The sequence below is a fragment of the Neoarius graeffei genome, chromosome 18 (genome assembly GCF_027579695.1).
Source record: "Neoarius graeffei isolate fNeoGra1 chromosome 18, fNeoGra1.pri, whole genome shotgun sequence".
Lineage (NCBI taxonomy): Eukaryota > Metazoa > Chordata > Actinopteri > Siluriformes > Ariidae > Neoarius > Neoarius graeffei.
This window is the reverse complement of record NC_083586.1, coordinates 26,519,090-26,541,972: the sequence shown is the minus strand read 5'-3', so window position 1 is coordinate 26,541,972 and position 22,883 is coordinate 26,519,090. Positions and strand designations below refer to the sequence as shown.

The 22,883-nt window shown below is 41.5% G+C and overlaps 1 protein-coding gene across 4 annotated transcripts in view; it reads right to left on the bottom strand.

Moving 5' to 3' along the window:
* dmd (dystrophin) overlaps positions 1-22,883 on the bottom strand; it is a 509,910-nt gene that overhangs the window by 61,429 nt on the left and 425,598 nt on the right. For all 4 annotated transcript variants that reach the window (XM_060898614.1, XM_060898611.1, XM_060898612.1 and 1 more), the window contains 3 exons: positions 21,389-21,427; positions 13,511-13,576; positions 3,031-3,096 (listed from right to left, as the gene is read on the bottom strand). In XM_060898614.1, the coding sequence (XP_060754597.1) occupies positions 3,031-3,096; positions 13,511-13,576; positions 21,389-21,427 (171 nt within the window). The remainder of the gene's footprint in view (positions 1-3,030; positions 3,097-13,510; positions 13,577-21,388; positions 21,428-22,883) is intronic.

Genomic DNA, 22,883 nt, shown 5'->3' with positions numbered 1-22,883 from the left:
ACCATCATCAGAGGTGCAGCCCCCCGTCAGCCCTGGTTGTCCTGCTCCCTTGCTAGCCACTTGGATCCCTGGTGGGAAGCGAAGCGGTGCAGATGAGGACTATGCACCCTCACCACCACCACCAACAAATCCTTTGCGCAGGCTATACCCTAAAAAAATTACACCTTGTGCTTTTCCAACTTCTAGGATGAAATTGACGACAGTCAAAATTCTTTGTCCAGTTGACTTCTGGCCTGGTGCCATCAGTTATGACGTTAAAGTAGTGATGTAATGCCGTCCCACTTCCTGCCTGCTCTGCATGCCTTGAATGCGGCTTGCGGCAAATTTAGACTAGGCATGTATTTTTAGCGGAGCATCACTTCTGAAATGTGCCACAGTGCATGTGGTGGAATCACACGCATTGTCTGAAGTGGCCACGATCAGCCCCGGTGGAATCCAGCCTTCAGCCTTAACTCAAAAAATATGTCTGGCACAAAAGACAGAATTATCATCAAAAGAAGTTCATACCTACCTTGAAACATGGTAACGTCATGGTTTTTCTCTTCACCTGGCACTGGCACTCTAGTTAAGAAAGACTAGATGTCCAAAAAGTATGACCTTCATAGCCATAAGGGAGGGCTTTTCCAAAATGGTACAAAGTGCACATCCACCTCAGTCAAGGAATGGTTTCAGAAAAGGAAGATCAAAGTCTTGGAATGACTTCCAGAGCCCAGACCTGTATCCCATACACAATCTGTGGGATGCAGAACAGACCCTCTGGTAATTTAAAGGAGATAAAATCATTATAAATGTTAACTAGGGTGAAAATTACACCATCCAGGTGTGCAAAGCTGACTTATTCAAATCTTATTCCAAAAGACTTGATGCTGTGTTGAAAGCAAAGCGTGCTTGCACAAAAATATTAAATGGAGACAGCCATGGCCTGAAGGTTAAAGTGTCACCGGTTCAAGTCCCAGGACCGGCAGGAATAATATGAGAGGAGTTGAGTGAATGAACGAACAGCACTTCGCCTTCCTCTGTATCATGGCTGAAGTGCCCTTGAGCAAGGCACCTAACCCCCAACTGCTCCCTGGGCGCTGTAGTATGGTTGCCCACTGCTCTGGGTGGATATGTATGTGTGCACTCATTGCTCACTTGTGTGTGTGTGCATGTGTTCACTGCTTCGGATGGGTTAAATGCAGAGGATGAATTTCACTGTGCTTGAGTGTGCATGTGACAAATAAAGGCTTCTTCTTCTTCAAACTTCTGGATCCAGGGTGTTTTTGGATTTTTTTCTCGTTTTAATACATTTTTCTAATATTTTCCTTTCCCTCTTGAATTTTGTTAGTTTCAAGGTCACATTAAAGGAACAGTCCACCGTATTTCCATAATGAAATATGCTCTTATCTGAATTGAGACGAGCTGCTCCGTACCTGTCTGAGCTTTGCGCGACCTCCCAGTCAGTCAGACGCGCTGTCACTCCTGTTAGCAATGTAGCTAGGCTCAGTATGGCCAATGGTATTTTTTGGGGCTGTAGTTAGATGCGACCAAACTCTTCCACGTTTTTCCTGTTTACATAGGTTTATATGACCAGTGATATGAAACAAGTTCAGTTACACAAATTGAAATGTAGCGATTTTCTATGCTATGGAAAGTCCGCACTATAATGACAGGCGTACTAACACCTTCTGCGCGCTTCGACAGCGCATTGATACGGAGCTCAGATATCAGTGCGCTGCCGAAGCACGCAGAAGGTGTTAGTACGCCTGTCATTATAGTGCGGACTTTCCATAGCATAGAAAATCGCTACGTTTCAATTTGTGTAACTCAACTTGTTTCATATCACTGGTCATATAAACCTATGTAAACAGGAAAAACGCGGAAGAGTTTGGTCGCATCTAACTACAGCCCCAAAAATACCATTGGCCATGCTGAGCCTAGCTACATTGCTAACAGGAGTGACAGCGCGTCTGACTGCGTCTGACTGACTGGGAGGTCGCGCAAAGCTCGGAGAGGTACGGAGCAGCTCGTCTCAATTCAGATAAGAGCATATTTCATTATGGAAGTACGGTGGACTGTTCCTTTAAAGCTCTAGCTTCATTCCTGGTTTTACTTCTGACTTTCGATATCCACTGTAAGCAAACACGATCAACAGTGAATATGCTTTGAATAAGAATATAAGCAGAATGTATTACTGATTGAGAGCAAACATTTATAAGATGAATGCGGAAGCTTGCTCGGCTTAGCACATAATCGCTTGCGTCAGGCTTGTAGTACTCGAGTCTGACACATGCCCTAATTTTAAGGACTAGTGACTTGACTTTAGCACTGATGACTCGGACTCGTAAATTGGAGACGAGGACTCGGATTTTTTCTGAATTTTTTTTTGTAAGATAGATATTTATATCTACATTACTTTTTGCACTAATTTCGTGCAAGAGAATGCACATTCACCTGTTCATACGTCATGTTCAGGAACAAACTAACGTTAATGGTGCTAAAAAGCCTGGAGAGAACACCTCTAGGATTGCCCGCTTTGCTTATACAGACTTCTCGTGCAGTGGGAAAAAAACCCCGCACTGCTGTGTGTTCCATATGTAGAAGAACTATTGAGAAGACGACGGGGACAACCTCGAACTTCAATCGTCATTTGGCAAGACTCCGCCCAGAGAAGGAAGTGACACGCTGTGTTCATTGCCCTGTTGATAGTGGGCAGGGCTTGCTGAGCAATGAACAAGCTTTTTATCCGTAGCCTGTTGACTAAAATGGGGCAGTCAAGCAGGAACGCTAGTCCAGCACAGTAGCAGAGACGCGTTCGCATAAAGGCAGCTAGAGCCATCAAATGGTGCGGGTGGAGTCTCGTTCTCGGACTCGAAATTTTCTTTAAATGACTCGGACTTGAGGTTTAGTGACTCGACTACAATGCTGGCACGTGCAATGTATGCACATGGACCGACTGTCTACATGTTAATAACCAGGTCACATTTCACATACTAACGCATCAACTGTCATCATTAATTAGTATTGAAACCAATAAAGGGGTCAGCTCACATGCTCTCATTAGGAGAAATGTTCTCATTCACATACGAGCCATTTCTATTTTCCATTTCAGCAAGCCTGTGAAAGACAGAATTATCGTGCTGTTATTTTCACACATATCAAAATGCATTCCAACAGATATTCTCAATGCTGGTCCTTAAGTACCACTGCGCAGAATATTTTCATGTTCAAGTTCACCCCTCCTAACTGCCAGGGGTGGTGTGTAACACCTGGACATTCTCTCGTGCATGTGTCAAAACCTTTACCACAAAAAGTCAGATGATAACAGTGACGTAGGACTTACTAGAAGTATTTTAAGCTCCTTTTCACTACACACGGACATCCATGCTGGCACCACTTACAGAGTTTTCAGCCATCTTGTGCAGCTTGTGACTTCAGTGCGAGTTATACAGTTTTTCAGTCTGATAGACTGTGATGGGTCTGGGTTTTTCAACTCCAGTTTCTCTTCTGTCTCCTCACCCATGGTAAACATAACCATTTCTTTTTCTGTCCAAGTCTTAGCTGTTGCTATTGCTGGGTTTCAGTCACGTGACTTTTCTTAACAGTTCTCCCGGAAGTGAAATAGCTGGTGGTCTAAACGGCTGCCGTAGTGCAAACTACTAGCGATAAGTTATCAGAGCACGCTCGTAATCTAGAAGCCACTGCTGGCTTTAGATATATTCAGAAGATCGCTACGTGCAATGGAATCGACCCCTACAGTCTGGGAAAGAAGGATTTGTCATACGATCTGGAAAACTACCCTTCAGTCAAGTTCTCCGACATCTCGAACTATCTGGTGTTGCAGACGGCCTTTTACACCGCAAAGCAGATGAAAGCGTGGAAGAGTATGGAGGCTGAAAACTTTTTTCTATGTGGCTGGGTAAAGGACCTCAATATCAAGTCGCTGCCCAATGAATCCTGGATTGGTTTTGCCCATGTTAAGCTTTTCGTTCGCGTCTTTACAATGAAGCACTGCAAGTTGAAGTGCAAACAAACAGTTGGCTTGATTCTCACTTGTGTCGGCTCTTATCTCTCAGCTAAATCATTCACAGATCATCAGAAACCCCTTTAAAGACCTGGATCTTAGTTAAACAAGACGGAGAAGAAGTGATCACGGCACATTGCAACTGTACGGCTGGGGAAGAATTTTGTCGCGACCTTCATGCGTATGGACTTTGTGAGGAGGAAACAAAGAAACAGCTGGGGACTTTAGCGCGTTGTGACTAAAAAAAAGTACCGTAAAATAACAACACAGCAAGAAAAGTACTTGGAAAAACACTAAGGACAGAGCTCAGAGGGAGATACTAACCTTTCACCAAACTCGAGCATGCTTCGACTCAGCTCCCTTAGGCCCCGGTCACACCGCCCGAACTTTGCTGGAGCGTTCCTGGAGCGGTGAAAAAAATTCATCACCGCTCGTAACCGTTCACCACCGTTTAACAAAAGTTGGCCCCCGTTAAAGCAACGCCGTATACGCTCGGCCACCGCTGATGTTTCTCGAGGGGCCCTCCTACCGCTCCGAAAGTTTTGAGCTGCACAAAATATTGCGAGCGGTGAGGAGGGGGCAATTTTCTGCCCCGGCAAAGTTCACCCCCGCTCCACCAATGCCCAGTCAAAGTTTGGCACCGCTAGACGCAAGTTCGTGGACGCTTGGGTCCGCTAGGCCAACGCAGAAATCTTGAACGCTGGACCACCGCTGCTTCGCCAGCGTTGCCCGGGCGGCGATTAAACGTTGCACAAACTTTGGTGGAGCGGTTGTAAGCGTTTTACGAGCGGACACGGGGTTGCTGGAACGGTGTCGGGCGTTGAAGCAGCTATCCATGGCGGCGATGAACTTTGGTTTGGCGTTGGTATAGAGGTGTCGGAGCGGGACCAGAATTTGGCTATAAATACGGGGAGAAATGGACCAGGAGCTCATTTGGAATCGAGCTGCCGTTGAGTTCAGACCTCATCTATATCGAATTTGCTCAAAGTTACAGTAAAACTGTATCACATATAAAAAAGTTAAGTAACAGTAAAAAGTATCATATATATATATATATATATATATATATGTGTGTGTGTGTGTGTGTGTGTGTGTATGTATATATATGTGTGTGTGTATATATCTCATCTCATCTCATTATCTCTAGCCGCTTTATCCTTCTACAGGGTCGCAGGCAAGCTGGAGCCTATCCCAGCTGACTACGGGCGAAAGGCGGGGTACACCCTGGACAAGTCGCCAGGTCATCACAGGGCTGACACATAGACACAGACAACCATTCACACTCACATTCACACCTACGGTCAATTTTAGAGTCACCAGTTAACCTAACCTGCATGTCTTTGGACTGTGGGGGAAACCGGAGCACCCGGAGGAAACCCACGCGGACACGGGGAGAACATGCAAACTCCACACAGAAGGGCCCTCGCCGGCCCCGGGGCTCGAACCCAGGACCTTCTTGCTGTGAGGCGACAGCGCTAACCACTACACCACCGTGCCGCCCGTGTGTATATATATATATATATATATGTATATGTATAATGTGTGTATATGTGTATGTGTGTATATATATATATATACACACACACACTGTTATTATAATGCCAATTATGCACAATATGCCAATTATGCCAATATACTTGAGCTGTATGTATATGTGTGATGTGTGTGTGTGTGTGTATATATATATATATATATATATATATATATATATATATATATATATGTGTGTGTGTGTGTATATATATATATATATATATATATATACTGTTATTATAATGCCAATATACTTGAACTGTAATTATAATGTTACACATGGTTGCACACCACTGGATGCTGCTACTATCAGCCACTTTACTTGCCCTTAAGGTTTTATCTACTGTGCTTTGTCTTGGGTGTATTCTCCATGCAGGACCTATACAAATGTGTCTGTATATAGTAACTAGTAGTTCAATAGTAGTTTTTGTATTTTGTATATTGTACATACCTTCTATGTGTGTGCGCACTTTATGGAGCAGCTCTGAATCTCGTTATACTCTGTGTGATGACAATAAAGGCTCTCTATTCTATTCACCATGGATGCTGAGAGACTTGCTATGATTGGCGCTAAACCAACTTTATACCCCCGCCGAGCCAAAGCCCGCATGCGCAGAACGCCGCTATACCAACGCTCGCTACTGCTAAACCAACGCTAAAGCAACGCCGGCTTCAGCGGTGCACCGCTAAGCCAACGCCCGTGTTTTCGATTTTTTTCCCATTTTGTGCGCGGTAATTCGGCCCCCCCTCCCTACCGTTCAAGGAACGCTCCAGCAAAGTTCGGGCGGTGTGACCGAGGCCTTAGATTTCAGTGAGAGGTTCAAAAGCCACCTTTCTCGACGTCTTTTTGTGAAATCCTGTGTTCGTTCACCCTTTTTTTTATTAGTTCATGAGGAACCTTGAAGAAACTTTTATCAGTTTCATGGTTTGATCGATTCAAACAACCTAAAGCAACGCAAGCGTGAGGCATTTTTCATGCGAGCGATGCACCTTCTCCGTACAAACGCTTTGCCAACTGAGCTTCGGTAGAGCACCAGCTAAAGTTCTGAAGAACTAATGAGGCGGATGTGACGTCACGTGAAACCCAGCAATATAGAATTAAATGAGCTCATGTTCAGAAATAGGAGCGTGACAGGGCTGGAGCATGTGATTCACTCACTCCCTTGCCCCACTGCTGACTAAACATCCACTGAGCAGGTCCTCAGGAGATAAAACACCACCACTGGCAGTTATTCAGGGTTCACAGAACCAGAGTTACATTCGTAAGTAGTGTTTTCACATCCAGTTATCAAGTTCAGGCTTATTAATTAGCTCTTTGAATGCAGGAAAACACCAAAATGTGCTTTTATTTTGGTAGCAGAGCTACTCCATGACCAGACTTTGGAAACGCTGCACGAGCGCATACTAAACAACGTCCAATTAGCACTTCATTCCAGAACTACTTGCACCTGCCAAAGCAGTATGACTGTATAAATAATAATTTTTACACACAATTAAGGTTTTCCACTGATACTTGCAACCCTTCTAAGAAAATCATTCTATATTTGAACTGCAGTTTGGATCAGATATACTGTATGCGTCAAAGTCTAAACAATATTCAAAATAAATATGAAATTGCAACTTTCCTGGAAGGTCACTGTAGCCCTGGGGTGTAAATAGAATAAATTTTTTAAACACAGAACCACATTCAGCACAAAAAAAAATTACAGCCCCATTTCCAAAAAAGTTGGACGCTGTGTAAAATGTAAATAAAAACACATAGCGATGATTCGCAAATCATGGAAACCTGATATTTCATTGAAAATGCAATAATACAACAGCAACAACGACAACAAAGCACTCATTTTGAATTTATTGCTAGCAACATGTTTCAAAACAGTTGGAACAGGAGCGACAAAAGACTGGAAAAGGTGTGTAATGCTTAAAACAAACAAGATCAACTGTGAGCTACTGCTCACTTCCGTATCCCGCCGCTCTCGTTTACATCAGAATGCAAGCAATCGAAGGAATAGGACACTTATTATGAATGTTGACTTCAAAAAAAAAAATTAACCCTGAAACAAGTCAGTAAAGAGCCGTGTTCTCCCCACGGATTTCAAATCGAGTCCTGGTAAACTGTCATTTTGAAATAGCATTTTGCTTCTTGAAATAGCATCAAAATCCATCCTGTGCGTTTCATAAATACATTGAGGGTTGTTTTACAATCAGGGTACAAAGTTTGTGTCACAGGGGCCCAAAATTCAAATTGATTCAAACTGGTTCTTGTACCAGTTTTTAAGTGAAGGACAAGTTAAAGAACAGATAGGCATGTGGAATAGTTTGTATTATAACAAGATTAAGTGTAGCTTTAAGCAGGACTGGGAGAAACAAGTGAAGTGATTCTCGGAGAGGACTTTTTTTTTTTTGACAATTCAGAATCCACTACTTCCATAGTGCTTTTAAATATAAGGCTGTAAGCTTTGTGTTAGTTGTCTCTAATATTTATGTCCCAATATCTTGACCACATTTTAGGATGAAAATAATCATTTTAGATATGTTATTTTATATTGAAAAATTAGCTGTCTCGGAGAGGACATTTTTTTGACACAATTCCATACTAATTTGATCAAAATAGCCTGAAAACTTACTGGCATTCAACATTAAAACTTAACTATGTTTCCAATGATATGGAACCAAATATGTGTTTTATGGTATAAAGAATGATTTAAGTGCATCCCTTTTGGAGCTACCTGTGGTCAAAAAAGCACTTTTTCTAAATGGCACGAGTAATTTTGCTAAATATGACATACAGTGGGGCAAAAAAGTATTTAGTCAGCCACCAATTGTGCAAGTTCTCCCACTTAAAAAGATGAGAGAGGCCTGTAATTTTCATCATAGGTACACTTCAACTATGAGAGGCAGAATGGGGGAAAGAATCCAGGAAATCACATTGTAGGATTTTTAATGAATTAATTGGTAAATTCCTCGGTAAAATAAGTATTTGGACACCTACAAACAAGCAAGATTTCTGGCTCTCACAGACCTGTAACAACTTCTTTAAGAGGCTCCTCTGTCCTCCACTCGTTACCTGTATTAATGGCACCTGTTTGAACTCGTTATCAGTATAAAAGACACCTGTCCACAACCTCAAACAGTCACACTCCAAACTCCACTATGGCCAAGACCAAAGAGCTGTCAAAGGACACCAGAAACAAAATTGTAGACCTGCACCAGGCTGGGAAGACTGAATCTGCAATAGGTAAGCAGCTTGGTGTGAAGAAATCAACTGTGGGAGCAATTATTAGAAAATGGAAGACATACAAGACCGCTGATAATCTCCCTCGATCTGGGGCTCCACGCAAGATCTCACCCCGTGGGGTCAAAATGATCACAAGAACGGTGAGCAAAAATCCCAGAACCACACGGGGGGACCTAGTGAATGACCTGCAGAGAGCTGGGACCAAAGTAACAAAGGCTACCATCAGTAACACACTACGCCGCCAGGGACTCAAATCCTGCAGTGCCAGACGAGTCCCCCTGCTTAAGCCAGTACATGTCCAGGCCCATCTGAAGTTTGCTAGAGAGCATTTGGATGATCCAGAAGAGGATTGGGAGAATGCCATATGGTCAGATGAAACCAAAATAGAACTTTTTGGTAAAAACTCAACTTGTCGTGTTTGGAGGAGAAAGAATGCTGAGTTGCATCCAAAGAACACCATACCTACTGTGAAGCATGGGGGTGGAAACATCATGCTTTGGGGCTGTTTTTCTGCAAAGGGACCAGGACGACTGATCCGTGTAAAGGAAAGAATGAATGGGGCCATGTATCGTGAGATTTTGTGTGAAAACCTCCTTCCATCAGCAAGGGCATTGAAGATGAAATGTGGCTGGGTCTTTCAGCATGACAATGATCCCAAACACACCACCCAGGCAACGAAGGAGTGGCTTCGTAAGAAGCATTTCAAGGTCCTGGAGTGGCCTAGCCAGTCTCCAGATCTCAACCCCATAGAAAATCTTTGGAGGGAGTTGAAAGTCCGTGTTGCCCAGCGACAGCCCCAAAACATCACTGCTCTAGAGGAGATCTGCATGGAGGAATGGGCCAAAATACCAGCAACAGTGTGTGAAAACCTTGTGAAGACTTACAGAAAACGTTTGACCTCTGTCATTGCCAACAAAGGGTATATAACAAAGTATTGAGATGAACTTTTGTTATTGACCAAATACTTATTTTCCACCATAATTTGCAAATAAATTCTTTAAAAATCAGACAATGTGATTTTCTGGATTTTTTTTTCTCATTTTGTCTCTCATAGTTGAAGTGTACCTATGATGAAAATTACAGGCCTCTCTCATCTTTTTAAGTGGGAGAACTTGCACAATTGGTGACTGACTAAATACTTTTTTGCCCCACTGTATATTGCCATACATTCACCAAAAATAACGTTATCACCAATTTTTTTTTTTTTTGCATGGTAAATAGAGCTATCACAGGGCTACAATAAACAACCAAGTTTATTTAGTCAAGCCTTTTGATATTGAAGATAATAAGTGTTACATGTGATTTTTAGCTTGCGTACCCTGATTGTAAAACAACCCTTGAGTCAGTAAACAGGAAGTCGATGTGCGACAGACCTGAAAACAGTATACATGGTATAGAACCCCAAGCTGAAGCTCGGTACCAAATATCAGGCGGTTGTGATTTGTAGGTGCTGAGAAAAATGTTACGAAAATTTTCTAAGTCCACGCTACATGTTTCATAAATACATTGTCAGTAAACAGGAAGTCGATGTGGGACAGACCTGGAAACGGTATACACGGTATAGAACCCCAAGCTGAAGTTTGGTACCAAGTGGCTATGATTTGTGGTTGCTGAGAAAAAGGGGTTTTTGGATGGACGGAGATACGGACGGACAGAGGTAAACCAGTACACCCCCCCCCCCCCCCCCCCCCCTCGGAGCGGGGGTATAATAACAAGACAAAAAAAAAAACTAATGAGGTGAATTGGCAACAGCTCAGTAACATAACTGGGTATACAAAGAGCATCCCAGAGAGGTGGAGTCTCTCAGAAGTAAAGAAGGGGCGAAGTTCACGACTCTGTGAAATTTTATATCAAGCAAGAATGGGACAGCATTTCACTTGGAAAGCTCGAGCAATCGGTCTCCTCAGTTACCAAACATTTACAAAGTGTTTTTAAAAAAGTAGAGGTGATGCAACAGTGGTAAACATCACCCTGTTCCAACTTTTTTGAAACATGTTGCTGAGATCAATTTCAAAATGAGCTATATTTTTCAAAAAAAAAAAAAATCTCAGTTTCAACACTTGACATGTTGACGTGGTACTGGTTTCAATGGAATACAGGGTTTCCAGGATTTGCAAGTCATTGCATTCTGTTTTTATTGATGCTTTAAACAGTGTCCCAACTTTTTTGGAACTGGGGTTGTAGACCCTTGTTCATCTGTACAAGACAATTCATGGGTATAATTACATAAAACAATAAAATACCATTTAGCACCATCGTATTAGAAAGGTCGAAGTGTCCCTAATAGCTGAAAATGCAAAAATTAGACATACGAGTAGGATTGATTTTTGCCAAATTTCAAAGTAAGTTTCAAACAGACCCCTTCCCTATAACACTGAGCTACGGTGGTGCTTGAAAGTTTGTGAACCCTTTAGAATTTTCTATATTTCTGCATAAATATGACCTAAAACATCATCAGATTTTCACACAAGTCTTAAAAGAGAACCCAGTTAAACAAATGAGACAAAAATATTATACTTGGTCATTTATTTATTGAGGAAAATGATCCAATATTACATATCTGTGAGTGGCAAAAGTATGTGAACCTCTAGGATTAGCAGTTAATTTGAAGGTGAAATTAGAGTCAGGTGTTTTCAATCAATGGGATGACAATCAGGTGTGAGTGGGCACCCTGTTTTATTTAAAGAACAGGGATCCATCAAAGTCTGATCTTCACAACACATGTTTGTGGAAGTGTATCATGGCACGAACAAAGGAGATTTCTGAGGACCTCAGAAAAAGCGTTGTTGATGCTCATCAGGCTGGAAAAGGTTACAAAACCATCTCTAAAGAGTTTGGACTCCACCAATCCACAGTCAGACAGATTGTGTACAAATGGAGGAAATTCAAGACCATTGTTACCCTCCCCAGGAGTGGTCGACCAACAAAGATCACTCCAAGAGCAAGGCGTGTGATAGTCGGCGAGGTCACAAAGGACCCCAGGGTAACTTCTAAGCAACTGAAGGCCTCTCTCACATTGGCTAATGTTAAATGTTCGTGAGTCCACCATCAGGAGAACACTGAACAACAATGATGTGCATGGCAGGGTTGCAAGGAAAAGCCATTGCTCTCCAAAAAGAATATTACTGCTCGTCTGCAGTTTGCTAAAGATCACGTGGACAAGCCAGAAGGCTATTGGAAAAATGTTTTGTGGACTCCACCAATCCACAGTCAGGCAGACTGTGTACAAATGGAGGAAATTCAAAACCATTGTTACCCTCCCCAGGAGTGGTCGACCAACAAAGATCACTCCAAGAGCAAGGCGTATAGTAGTCGGCGAGGTCACAAAGGACCCCAGGGTAACTTCTAAGCAACTGAAGGCCTCTCTCACATTGGCTAATGTTAATGTTCATGAGTCCACAATCAGGAGAACACTGAACAACAATGGTGTGCATGGCAGGGTTGCAAGGAGAAAGCCACTGCTCTCGTCTGCAGTTTGCTAAAGATCATGTGGACAAGCCAAAAGGCTATTGGAAAAATGTTTTGTGGACGGATGAGACCAAAATAGAACTTTTCGGTTTAAATGAGAAGCGTTATGTTTGGAGAAAGGAAATCACTGCATTCCATCATAAGAACCTTATCCCATCTGTGAAACATGGTGGTGGTAGTATCATGGTTTGGGCCTGTTTTGCTGCATCTGGGCCAGGACGGCTTGCCATCACTGATGGAACAATGAATTCTGAATTATACCAGTGAATTCTAAAGGAAAATGTCAGGACATCTGTCCATGAACTGAATCTCAAGAGAAGGTGGGTCATGCAGCAAGACAACGACCCTAAGCACACAAGTCGTTCTACCAAAGAATGGTTAAAGAAGAATAAAGTTAATGTTTTGGAATGGCCAAGTCAAAGTCCTGACCTTAATCCAATGGAAATGTTGTGGAAGGACCTGAAGCGAGCAGTTCATGTGAGGAAACCCACCAACATCCCAGAGTTGAAGCTGTTCTGTATGGAGGAACGGGCTAAAATTCCTCCAAGCCGGTGTGCAGGACTGATCAACAGTTACCGGAAACGTTTAGTTGCAGTTATTGCTGCACAAGGGGGTCACACCAGATACTGAAAGCAAAAGGTTCACATACTTTTGCCACTCACAGATATGTAATATTGGATCATTTTCCTCAATAAATAAATGACCAAGTATAATATTTTTGTCTCATTTGTTTAACTGGGTTCTCTTTATCTACTTTTAGGACTTGTGTGAAAATCTGATGATGTTTTAGGTCATATTTATGCAGAAATATAGAAAATTCGAAAGGGTTCACAAACTTTCAAGCACCACTCTATGTGGAACACTTGCTTGGCTTATATGAGATCCACCCACAAAACACAGCATCTGAACAACTGGCATTGTGGGCTGTGATCAGCTGAGACCAAAATGAAACTTTTTTTTTTTTAACCCAAAACTAATGATTATTTTTTCTAGAAATAAATTGATTACAAATCTAGAGGTAGTTAGGGCATCTTTCACTGGAAATAAAAATGAATTTTTTAAAATCAGTTTTCTCTGCTTTTGGGATAACTGGATCTGAAAATGTTGCAATTTTATTTGTGATTTGAGATATCTGCAGATATGACAGTCAAAATGTGACCATTTGAAGGATTATCCCAGGCTCGCACATATCAACCTAGCAAATACAGGTGAACCATGGAGCTCTTTTATTACGTTTTCCCACTTGTTTTCCAAAATATTGCTCTCACCTGCTGGCATAATGTTCAATGCGTGAGTGGGTGTCGTCATGGGACAGCTGTGGAGAAGATGCTGGGCTATAATCGACAGAGACGCAAAATAAGGAATTATGAAAAATTGCACATCAAAATGCTAATTAGTTAGTGAAGCGCAACAAATCTATAACAACATACTACTATATACTGTTTTTTTAGATATAGGTATTAATGGAATCCCATTGTTCTCACACACACACACACACACACACACACAAAGTAATGGAATAGCAAGGCCATTTCTTTTGTTTTTGCCATATACTGAAGATACCGATCGAGATCAAAATGCAAATACGGGACGACTGATCAAAATTTCTGCTTTCATTTCCTGATCTCTAGATGTGTTAAACAACTTAGAACATGACACCTTTGGTAGCAGACCATATCATTTTTAGGATTTTGTATATTATGGATACACACACACTGTGTATGTGTGTGAATTTAACAGTTATTCCATGAAACCGAGTGGTATATGAGCTGTTAGCCGATGAGGCGCGTAGCACCGAGTCGGCTATAACCCGTGTACGATGAGATTGAGTGGAATAACTGTTTTATTCGATCCACATTCACTGGATTTTGCGAAATGGAGTATTTTTATTTTTTGCAAATTTGATAAATAAAAACTTTATACAAAACATCCGACAAAGTCATTTCCTCTTCAGCGGACTTCTTAAAAACCTATCGGTCGCTGCACTAATTGACTTTAGTGTTGATTTTGTGTAGAAAGTGCCGTCTTGCTGTCGTGCCGAGGTATAGAATCGCTTTAGACATTTATTTAATTCTTCCTTGAACGTTTCAGTTCTGTAATTTTCAAACTTCTTTGAGCTTTTGAACCAGTCAGAAAAAAATTCAACAAGTTTTAATGCTTAAAGATGAAGAATGTAAACAAACCGGCAAAATGACAGGAGCAATTTGTGAAAAATGCGATAATAATTATAATAATAATTCTGGGCGGCACGGTGGTGTAGTGGTTAGCGCTGTCGCCTCACAGCAAGAAGGTCCGGGTTCGAGCCCCATGGCTGGTGAGGGCCTTTCTGTGTGGAGTTTGTATGTTCTCCCCGTGTCCGCGTGGGTTTCCTCCGGGTGCTCCGGTTTCCCCCACAGTCCAAAGACATGCAGGTTAGGTTAACTGGTGACTCTAAATTGACCGTAGGTGTGAATGTGAGTGTGAATGGTTGTCTGTGTCTATTGCCGCTTTTCCACTACCAACGCGGCTGAGTTGGGCTGAGTCGAGCTGAGTGGGGCTGTTGGAGTTGCATTTCGACTACAACCGCGCTGAACCGTGCTGGCTGGAAGTGGGTGGACACATTGGGTGGAGTTAGCGAAAGTGGGTGGACGTCACGTGATGTCGTTAGGCGGCGCAAACAGTGACATCAGTGATCTTTTAAGCGGTAGTCTCACGACCCGGATAGTAAACAATAAACATGGAGGACATGGAGTCGTTAGTGTTGCTGGTCTTGGTGCTGTGGCTTGTTGTCACCGACAACGCCAACAGATACTGGCAAGAGCGTATAGATGAGGCGAGGCGCATAAGGCTTCAGAAATTCTCGTAATTCGTAATTCTTCTTCTTCCGGGTTTACGGTGTTTACAGATCCCAGCGTGCTCGCGGGGCGTGTGTGGGCATGTGAGGACACTCCTCCTCACCAATCAGTGCACAGGGGAGTGTCTGCTCACGCCCCTAGCCCCACTCGGCTCCGTTTGGCTCGCTTCAGCCCCACTCCAAAACGGTGCGAGTTTTGGGGGCTGAGTAGGGCTGAAGCGAGCTGAGTCGTGCTGTTCTGAGGTAGTCGAAACGCGAGCCGTGTCGGGCTGAAGTGAGCTGAAAAAGGGTAGTGGAAAAGGGCCATATGTGTCAGCCCTGTGATGACCTGGCGACTTGTCCAGGGTGTACCCCACCTTTCGCCCGTAGTCAGCTGGGATAGGCTCCAGCTTGCCTGTGACCCTGTAGAACAGGATAAAGCGGCTAGAGATAATGAGATGAGATGAGATAATAATTATTGAAAAATAAAACAGATACGTTCTTACCATGAAATACTTTCATTCCATATTTTGTTGCCTTTTTTGTATTTTTTGGGGTTTTGTTCTCGAGTAGGTTTTTATTTCATCCTCGGTTGGTTCAGTAACACGCTCCGCCATTTTGTTTTTCTCTACTCACGGTATATGAGCCGATATCCTAGTAGTAGAGTAGCCAATCAGAGCGCGCGATTGCTCATATCCAGTGAATGTGGATAGAATAAAATGCAGTATCCTCTCACCAGCCGACTGAATTAGGAGCGCCTGTACACTTGCTCATTCATGCAGTTATACAATCTGTCAAGAGCTTCAGACCTACAAGCTGATTTTTGTTATTAGTGGATTGGTATGGATTGACGACATTGCTTCGTGTCACTGCGATTGTGGGACTTTCATAAACTCAAATCTGAGAGATAATTTTCACAAATGATTATTTATTCACAGTTCTGTGAATTGATATCATAAGTTGGAGGTGTTTAACTAAGTGAGGTCATATGACATGCATTCCGGAGTTCCCCTCCTGAAGGAGGACCCAAGAGTTGCCGAGTGGTCAGACTGCCTGTTTTGAATAATTAAATATGCATGAGGAGAGCCTTAGACTTCAAGCTTGGTGTACCAGAGACTTCAGCGCACCATTTACAAACCTCCGTTCAGCTGAAATGTACTGCTTTTCATCTGCAATGCCAAGATTCACCCTTCGAAAGCCACCGTGACTCAACCGGCCCGAACCTCTACCAAAAAACTTCTAAACACTCCAGCCATCCAAATAATCCGGTATAGCGCTTTTAACAACAGACACTGCCACAAAGCAGCTTTACAGAAAATTTAAGACTTTAAACACGACAGGAAAGGAGAACTGAAGGCAAATTTATCATTAAAATTCCATTTCTCATTTTATTAAATATCGGAATGCATGTTTGATAGCTATTTTGTCACTGCTATAGCAAGTTATGAGTGTTTGAAATATGCTCTGTAACATATCAGCCCGTATGTCAAAGCAACGGCCGTAAACGAGATTCGTTGAGACCTGTGCGAGACATCGTAGGACGGAAGTAAAACATACAGCGGAAATCAAAGTGGCCAACATCTGCCAACGGTGTCAAAAGACGTGCGCGCCCTCTTTCGAACGCCGATGTAATCAAGCCAGAAGTTGTGTTTGTTTTGATAGCAATCAGGAAAGTTTGAAAAAAGTAGGCAGTGATCGTCAATTAAACTCGTTTTTGTGCAATACTTCGTTTGGAAAACAGTTTTCAAAATGGCGGCGTTGAAACCTGGCCGACACTTCACGTTTTGAAGTCTTGAAGATCGCGCGGATAAGGGCGCCTGCCGTGGACTAAACGAACTAAATTCAACATGGCTAAAAACCGAACAGGCCGATAAGTATAATATTTAATTGCAATTAGTTGCCAATATGAGTCACGATATAAGGTTACTAAAACCGAAAGCGTAATTGAATAACACGTTAATTAAGAAATAAAGCAAGTTTAAAAATGACTTCAGTTCTCCTTTAATTACTCAGACTTTTAATTCCGCCTCGAACTGCTTGCTGGGTCTTCAGGTGATGGTCAACGGTCATTTAATTAAAAGTGAACCCAATGTTATGAGGTAATATCCCACTCTGGTCATTATATTTCCACATTGTTGTATTTGTGTTTGCTTGTGTTGTACAGTGCTGAGCGTAAATGAGTGCACCCCCTTTGAAAAGTAACATTTTAAACAATATCTCAATGAACACGAACAATTTCCAAAATGTTGAAAAGACAAAGTTTAATATAACATCTGTTTAACTTATAACGTGAAAGTAAGGCTAATAATATAAACTTAGATTACACATTTTTCAGTTTTACTCAAATTAGGGTGGTGCAAAAATGAGTACACCCCACAACAAAAACTACTACATCTAGTGCTTTGTATGGCCTCCATGATTTTTAATGACAGCACCAAGTCTTCTAGGCATGGAATGAACAAGTTGGCGACATTTTGCAACATCAATCTTTTTCCATTCTTCAACAATGACCTCTTTTAGTGACTGGATGCTGGATGGAGAGTGATGCTCAAATTGTCTCTTCAGAATTCCCCATAGGTGTTCGATTGGGTTCAGATCAGGAGACATACTTGGCCACTGAATCACTTTCACCCTGTTCTTCTTCAGAAATCCAACAGTGGCCTTAGATGTGTGTTTAGTCATGTTGGAAAAGTGCACGGCGACCAAGGGCACGGAGTGATGGTAGCATCTTCTCTTTCAGTATAGAGCAATACGTCTGTGAATTCATGATGCCATCAATGAAATGCAGCTCCCCGACACCAGCAGCACTCATGCAGCCCCACATAAGGACACTGCCACCACCATGTTTCACTGTAGGCACCATGCAGTTTTCTTTGTATTCCTCACCTTTGCGACGCCGTACAGTTTTGAAGCCATCAGTTCCAAAAACATTTATCTTGGTCTCATCACTCCAGAGTATAGAGTCCCAGTGGTCTTCATCTTTGTCAGCATGGGCCCTGGCAAACTCTAGGTGGGCTTTTTTGTGCCTGGGCTTTAGGAGAGGTTTCTTTCGTGGACGGCATCCATGCATGCCATTCCTCTGCAGTGTACGCCGTATTGTGTCACGGGAAATAGTCACCCCAGTTTGGCTTTCTACTTCTTTCGATAACTGCAGTGAACTTGCATGCCGATTTTCTTCAACCCTTCTCATCAGAAGACGCTCCTGTCGAAGTGTTAACTTCCGTGGACGACCTGGACGTCTCCGTGAGATGGTTGCAGTTCCATCTTTCTTAAATTTTTGTACCACTTTTGCGACAGTATTCTGACTGATAAGTAAAGCTTTGCTGATCTTCTTGTAGCCTTCACCTTTGTGGTGGAAAGAAATTATTTTCTTTGGGGAATTCTGAAGACACAAGTTGAGCATCACTCTCCATCCAGCATCCAGTCACTAAAAGAGGTCATTGTTGAAGAATGGAAAAAGATTGATGTTGCAAAATGTCGCCAACTTGTTCATTCCATGCCTAGAAGACTTGGCGCTGTCATTAAAAATCATGGAGGCCATACAAAGTACTAGATGGAGTAGTTTTTGTTGTGGGGTGTACTCATTTTTGCACCACCCTAATTTGAGTAAAACTGAAAAATGTGGAATCTAAGTTATATTATTAACCTTACTTTCACGTTATAAGTTAAACAGATGTTATATTAAACTTTGTCTTGTCAACATTTTGGAAATTGTTTGTGTTCATTGAGATATTGTTTAAAATGTTACTTTTCAAAGCGGGTGCACTCATTTACGCTCAGCACTGTAGCTGTTGGGAATAAATGTTCACCATTACTAAATTGCTCGTTTTCCACTGCCTATGCATTTTACTGAACACCCCCCCACACACACACACACACACACAAAAGGTTAGAACGAAATGCTACAATACATCTATTCAACTATTTTGTTGGAAGAATGGTTAATTTAGGTTGTGTAATAATTCTGTGTTAATGTAATAATTACATTTGTAATAATGTAATATTTAATATGTAATAATTACATTTCCTCTTTGGTGCATAATTTCCTTACACCACACAGGAATTCAGAATGCTGGGAAAATGTTAGATATACAAATCCTACAGAATCAGATCTTCATAATCCTTTTTAAAACAAGACTCGATTCAAAAAATAAGATATTTCCAATACAAACTAATTTATAAGTCCTTGTGAAAATGCTGTTAAATACAGTTAGGTCCATAAATATTTGGACAGAGGCAACATTTTTCTAATTTTGGTTCTGTACATTACCACAATGGATTTTGAACAAAAAAATTCAGATGCAGTTGAAGTTCAGACTTTCAGCTTTAATTCAGTGGGTTGAACAAAATGATTGCATACAAATGTGAGGAACTAAAGCATTTTTTAAACACAATCCATTCATTTCAGGGGCTCAAAAGTAATTGGACAAATTAAATAATTGTAAATAAAATGTTCATTTCTAATACTTGGTTGAAAACCCTTTGTTGGCAATGACTGCCTGAAGTCTTGAACTCATGGACATCACCAGACGCTGTGTTTCCTCCTTTTTAATGCTCTGCCAGGCCTTTACTGCAGCGGTTTTCAGTTGCTGTTTGTTTGTGGGCCTTTCTGTCTGAAGTTTAGTCTTTAACAAGTGAAATGCATGCTCAATTGGGTTGAGATCAGGTGACTGACTTGGCCATTCAAGAATATTCCACTTCTTTGCTTTAATAAACTCCTGGGTTGCTTTGGCTTTATGTTTTGGGTCATTGTCCATCTGTATTATGAAACGCCGACCAATCAGTTTGGCTGGATTAGAGCACACAGTATGTCTCTGAATACCTCAGAATTCATCCGGCTGCTTCTGTCCTGTGTCACATCATCAATAAACACTAGTGACCCAGTGCCACTGGCAGCCATGCATGCCCAAGCCATCACACTGCCTCCGCCGTGTTTTACAGATGATGTGGTATGCTTTGGATCATGAGCTGTACCACGCCTTCGCCATACTTTTTTCTTTCCATCATTCTGGTAGAGGTTGATCTTGGTTTCATCTGTCCAAAGAATGTTCTTCCAGAACTGTGCTGGCTTTTTTAGCAAAGTCCAATCTAGCCTTTTTATTCCTGAGGCTTATGAGTGGCTTGCACCGTGCAGTGAACCCTCTGTATTTACTTTCATGCAGTCTTCTCTTTATGGTAGATTTGGATATTGATACGCCTACCTCCTGGAGAGTGTTGTTCACTTGGTTGGCTGTTGTGAAGGGGTTTCTCTTCACCATGGAAATTATTCTGCGATCATCCACTACTGTTGTCTTCTGTGGGCGTCCAGGTCTTTTTGCATTGATAAGTTCACCAGTGCTTGCTTTCTTTCTCAGGATGTACCAAACTGTAGATTTTGCCACTCCTAATATTGTAGCAATTTCTCGGATGGGTTTTTTCTGTTTTCGCAGCTTAAGGATGGCTTGTTTCACCTGCATGGAGAGCTCCTTTGACCGCATGTTTTCTTCACAGCAAAATCTTCCAAATGCAAGCACCACACCTCAAATCAACTCCAGGCCTTTTATCTGCTTAATTGAGAATGACATAACGAAGGAATTGCCCACACCTGCCCATGAAACAGCCTTTGAGTCAATTGTCCAATTACTTTTGGTCCCTTTAAAAACAGGGTGGCACATGTTAAGGAGCTGAAACTCCTAAACCCTTCATCCAGTTTTAATGTGGATACCCTCAAATGAAAGCTCAAAGTCTGGACTTTATGTCCATTATATAACTATAACCTGAATATGTTTCAGTAAACAGGTAAAAAAAAAAAAAACAACAAAATTTGTGTCAGTGTCCAAATATATATGGACCTAACTGTATTTGACCAAAGTTTAATATAAAATAGGAGAATTACATTGATCTTGCTCCTGAATTTACCCGTGATGTGCACTTTAAGAGGATCTGTTCCAATACTTTTGCTCACATAAGGTTGCGTGGTGTGCCACCGAAGAGGCCATGTTCTAAGTTGTTTAACGCATCTCGCTGTAAAGATCAGGAAATGAAGGCTGAGTGCTCCATCTTTTGAGCCTCAAGCCCAGATGTCTTCAGCGTACAACAAATGAATTGACCTGGCTGTTACAATACTTTCAGGGGGGACTGTCTGTCTGCACCCATATCCATTTGATATGGCCCAAGATCACACCGTTTGGGCAAAAAAACGTGGGCTATAACGACTCGGATCAAAGTTACAGCTTCATTTGAAATTTTTTAGAAAATGTTATTTGGTAATTTTAGTTTAGCCTCATTGTTATTCTTGTGAGTCATGTGAACACCTGCCTGTGTTACAGTGAATATGTGTAGTAAGAGTACTCACGGGTGGTCAACAGGCCAGAAGTTGATGAGGGTAACAGGGCTGCAAAACAAGTCAAAGGATGCACACACACACACACACACACACAGTTACTTTTTGTTGTGTATTTTTAAAAATATATATATAAATACACTACCGTTCAAAAGTTTGGGGTCACTTTGAAATGTCCTTATTTTTGAAAGAAAAGCACTGTTCTTTTCAATGAAGATCACTTTAAACTAATCAGAAATGCACTCTATACATTGCTAATGTGGTAAATGACTATTCTAGCTGCAAATGCCTGGTTTTTGGTGCAATATCTCCATAGGTGTATAGAGGCCCATTTCCAGCAACTCTCACTCCAGTGTTCTAATGGTACAATGTGTTTGCTCATTGCCTCAGAAGGCTAATGGATGATTAGAAAACCCTTGTACAATCATGTTAGCACAGCTGAAAACAGTTGAGCTCTTTAGAGAAGCTATAAAACTGACCTTCCTTTGAGCAGATTGAGTTTCTGGAGCATCACATTTGTGGGGTCGATTAAATGCTCAAAATGGCCAGAAAAATGTCTTGACTATATTTTCTATTCATTTTACAACTTATGGTGGGAAATAAAAGTGTGACTTTTCATGGAAAACACAAAATTGTCTGGGTGACCCCAAACTTTTGAACGGTAGTGTGTGTGTGTGTATATATATATATATATATATATATATATATATATAGCGGCTACAATTATCGACAGTCCATAATTATCGACACCTTTTCCAGATTTACCAATAAAAAACCATTTTACAAAGCTGAGTTTCAGTTACAACAGTTATTATTGGTTAATTAATCAACCGGAAGACCCGCCTCGCCCTTTGATCTTGCTGTCTGATGACGCAACTCGTTACCTGAGATCAGCAATTTTTCGGAAAACCCGGACGTTATCATCGCAGGTAAGCGTGGTGGAAAGATCATGGACATGTTTTTACTGATCAAATTCACTGATATTTCATGATCTCCTTGTCGAAACCTACTTTCTTTCATTTGACAGTCGCCATTTTGTATCTAAACGTGCGTTTGAGAATCACGTAAGGTGTCGATAATAGTGATCACTTTCACCAGTGTCCACCATTATCGACACCCTGTGGAATTAAGGGACATTTACAACCGTTATAGATCGATCTTTGTGTAACATTGCTGAAGTAGATGAAGTACTTTAAAAATAATAATAATAAAAGTGCTGTGATTTATGATCATTTTTTTTCTGATCCATAACAGAATGGAATGTTTATAGAGTTTTTGGAATCCCGATTGCGATAAATAGAATCAGACCAGAATTAAATTCCTAGCGTATAAAAATTACAAGCTTGAAATGTTCAGATTTTTCTATTCCATTCAGAAAATATATATTTTTGCAGTTAGTTGTAAATATCTACCACATATTACAATATCAGCAGACAGTTTATATTTTGGTTCGAGGAATGACATGCGACCTTTGACCTGGATTTCCATGTGGTTACAATGTCGATTC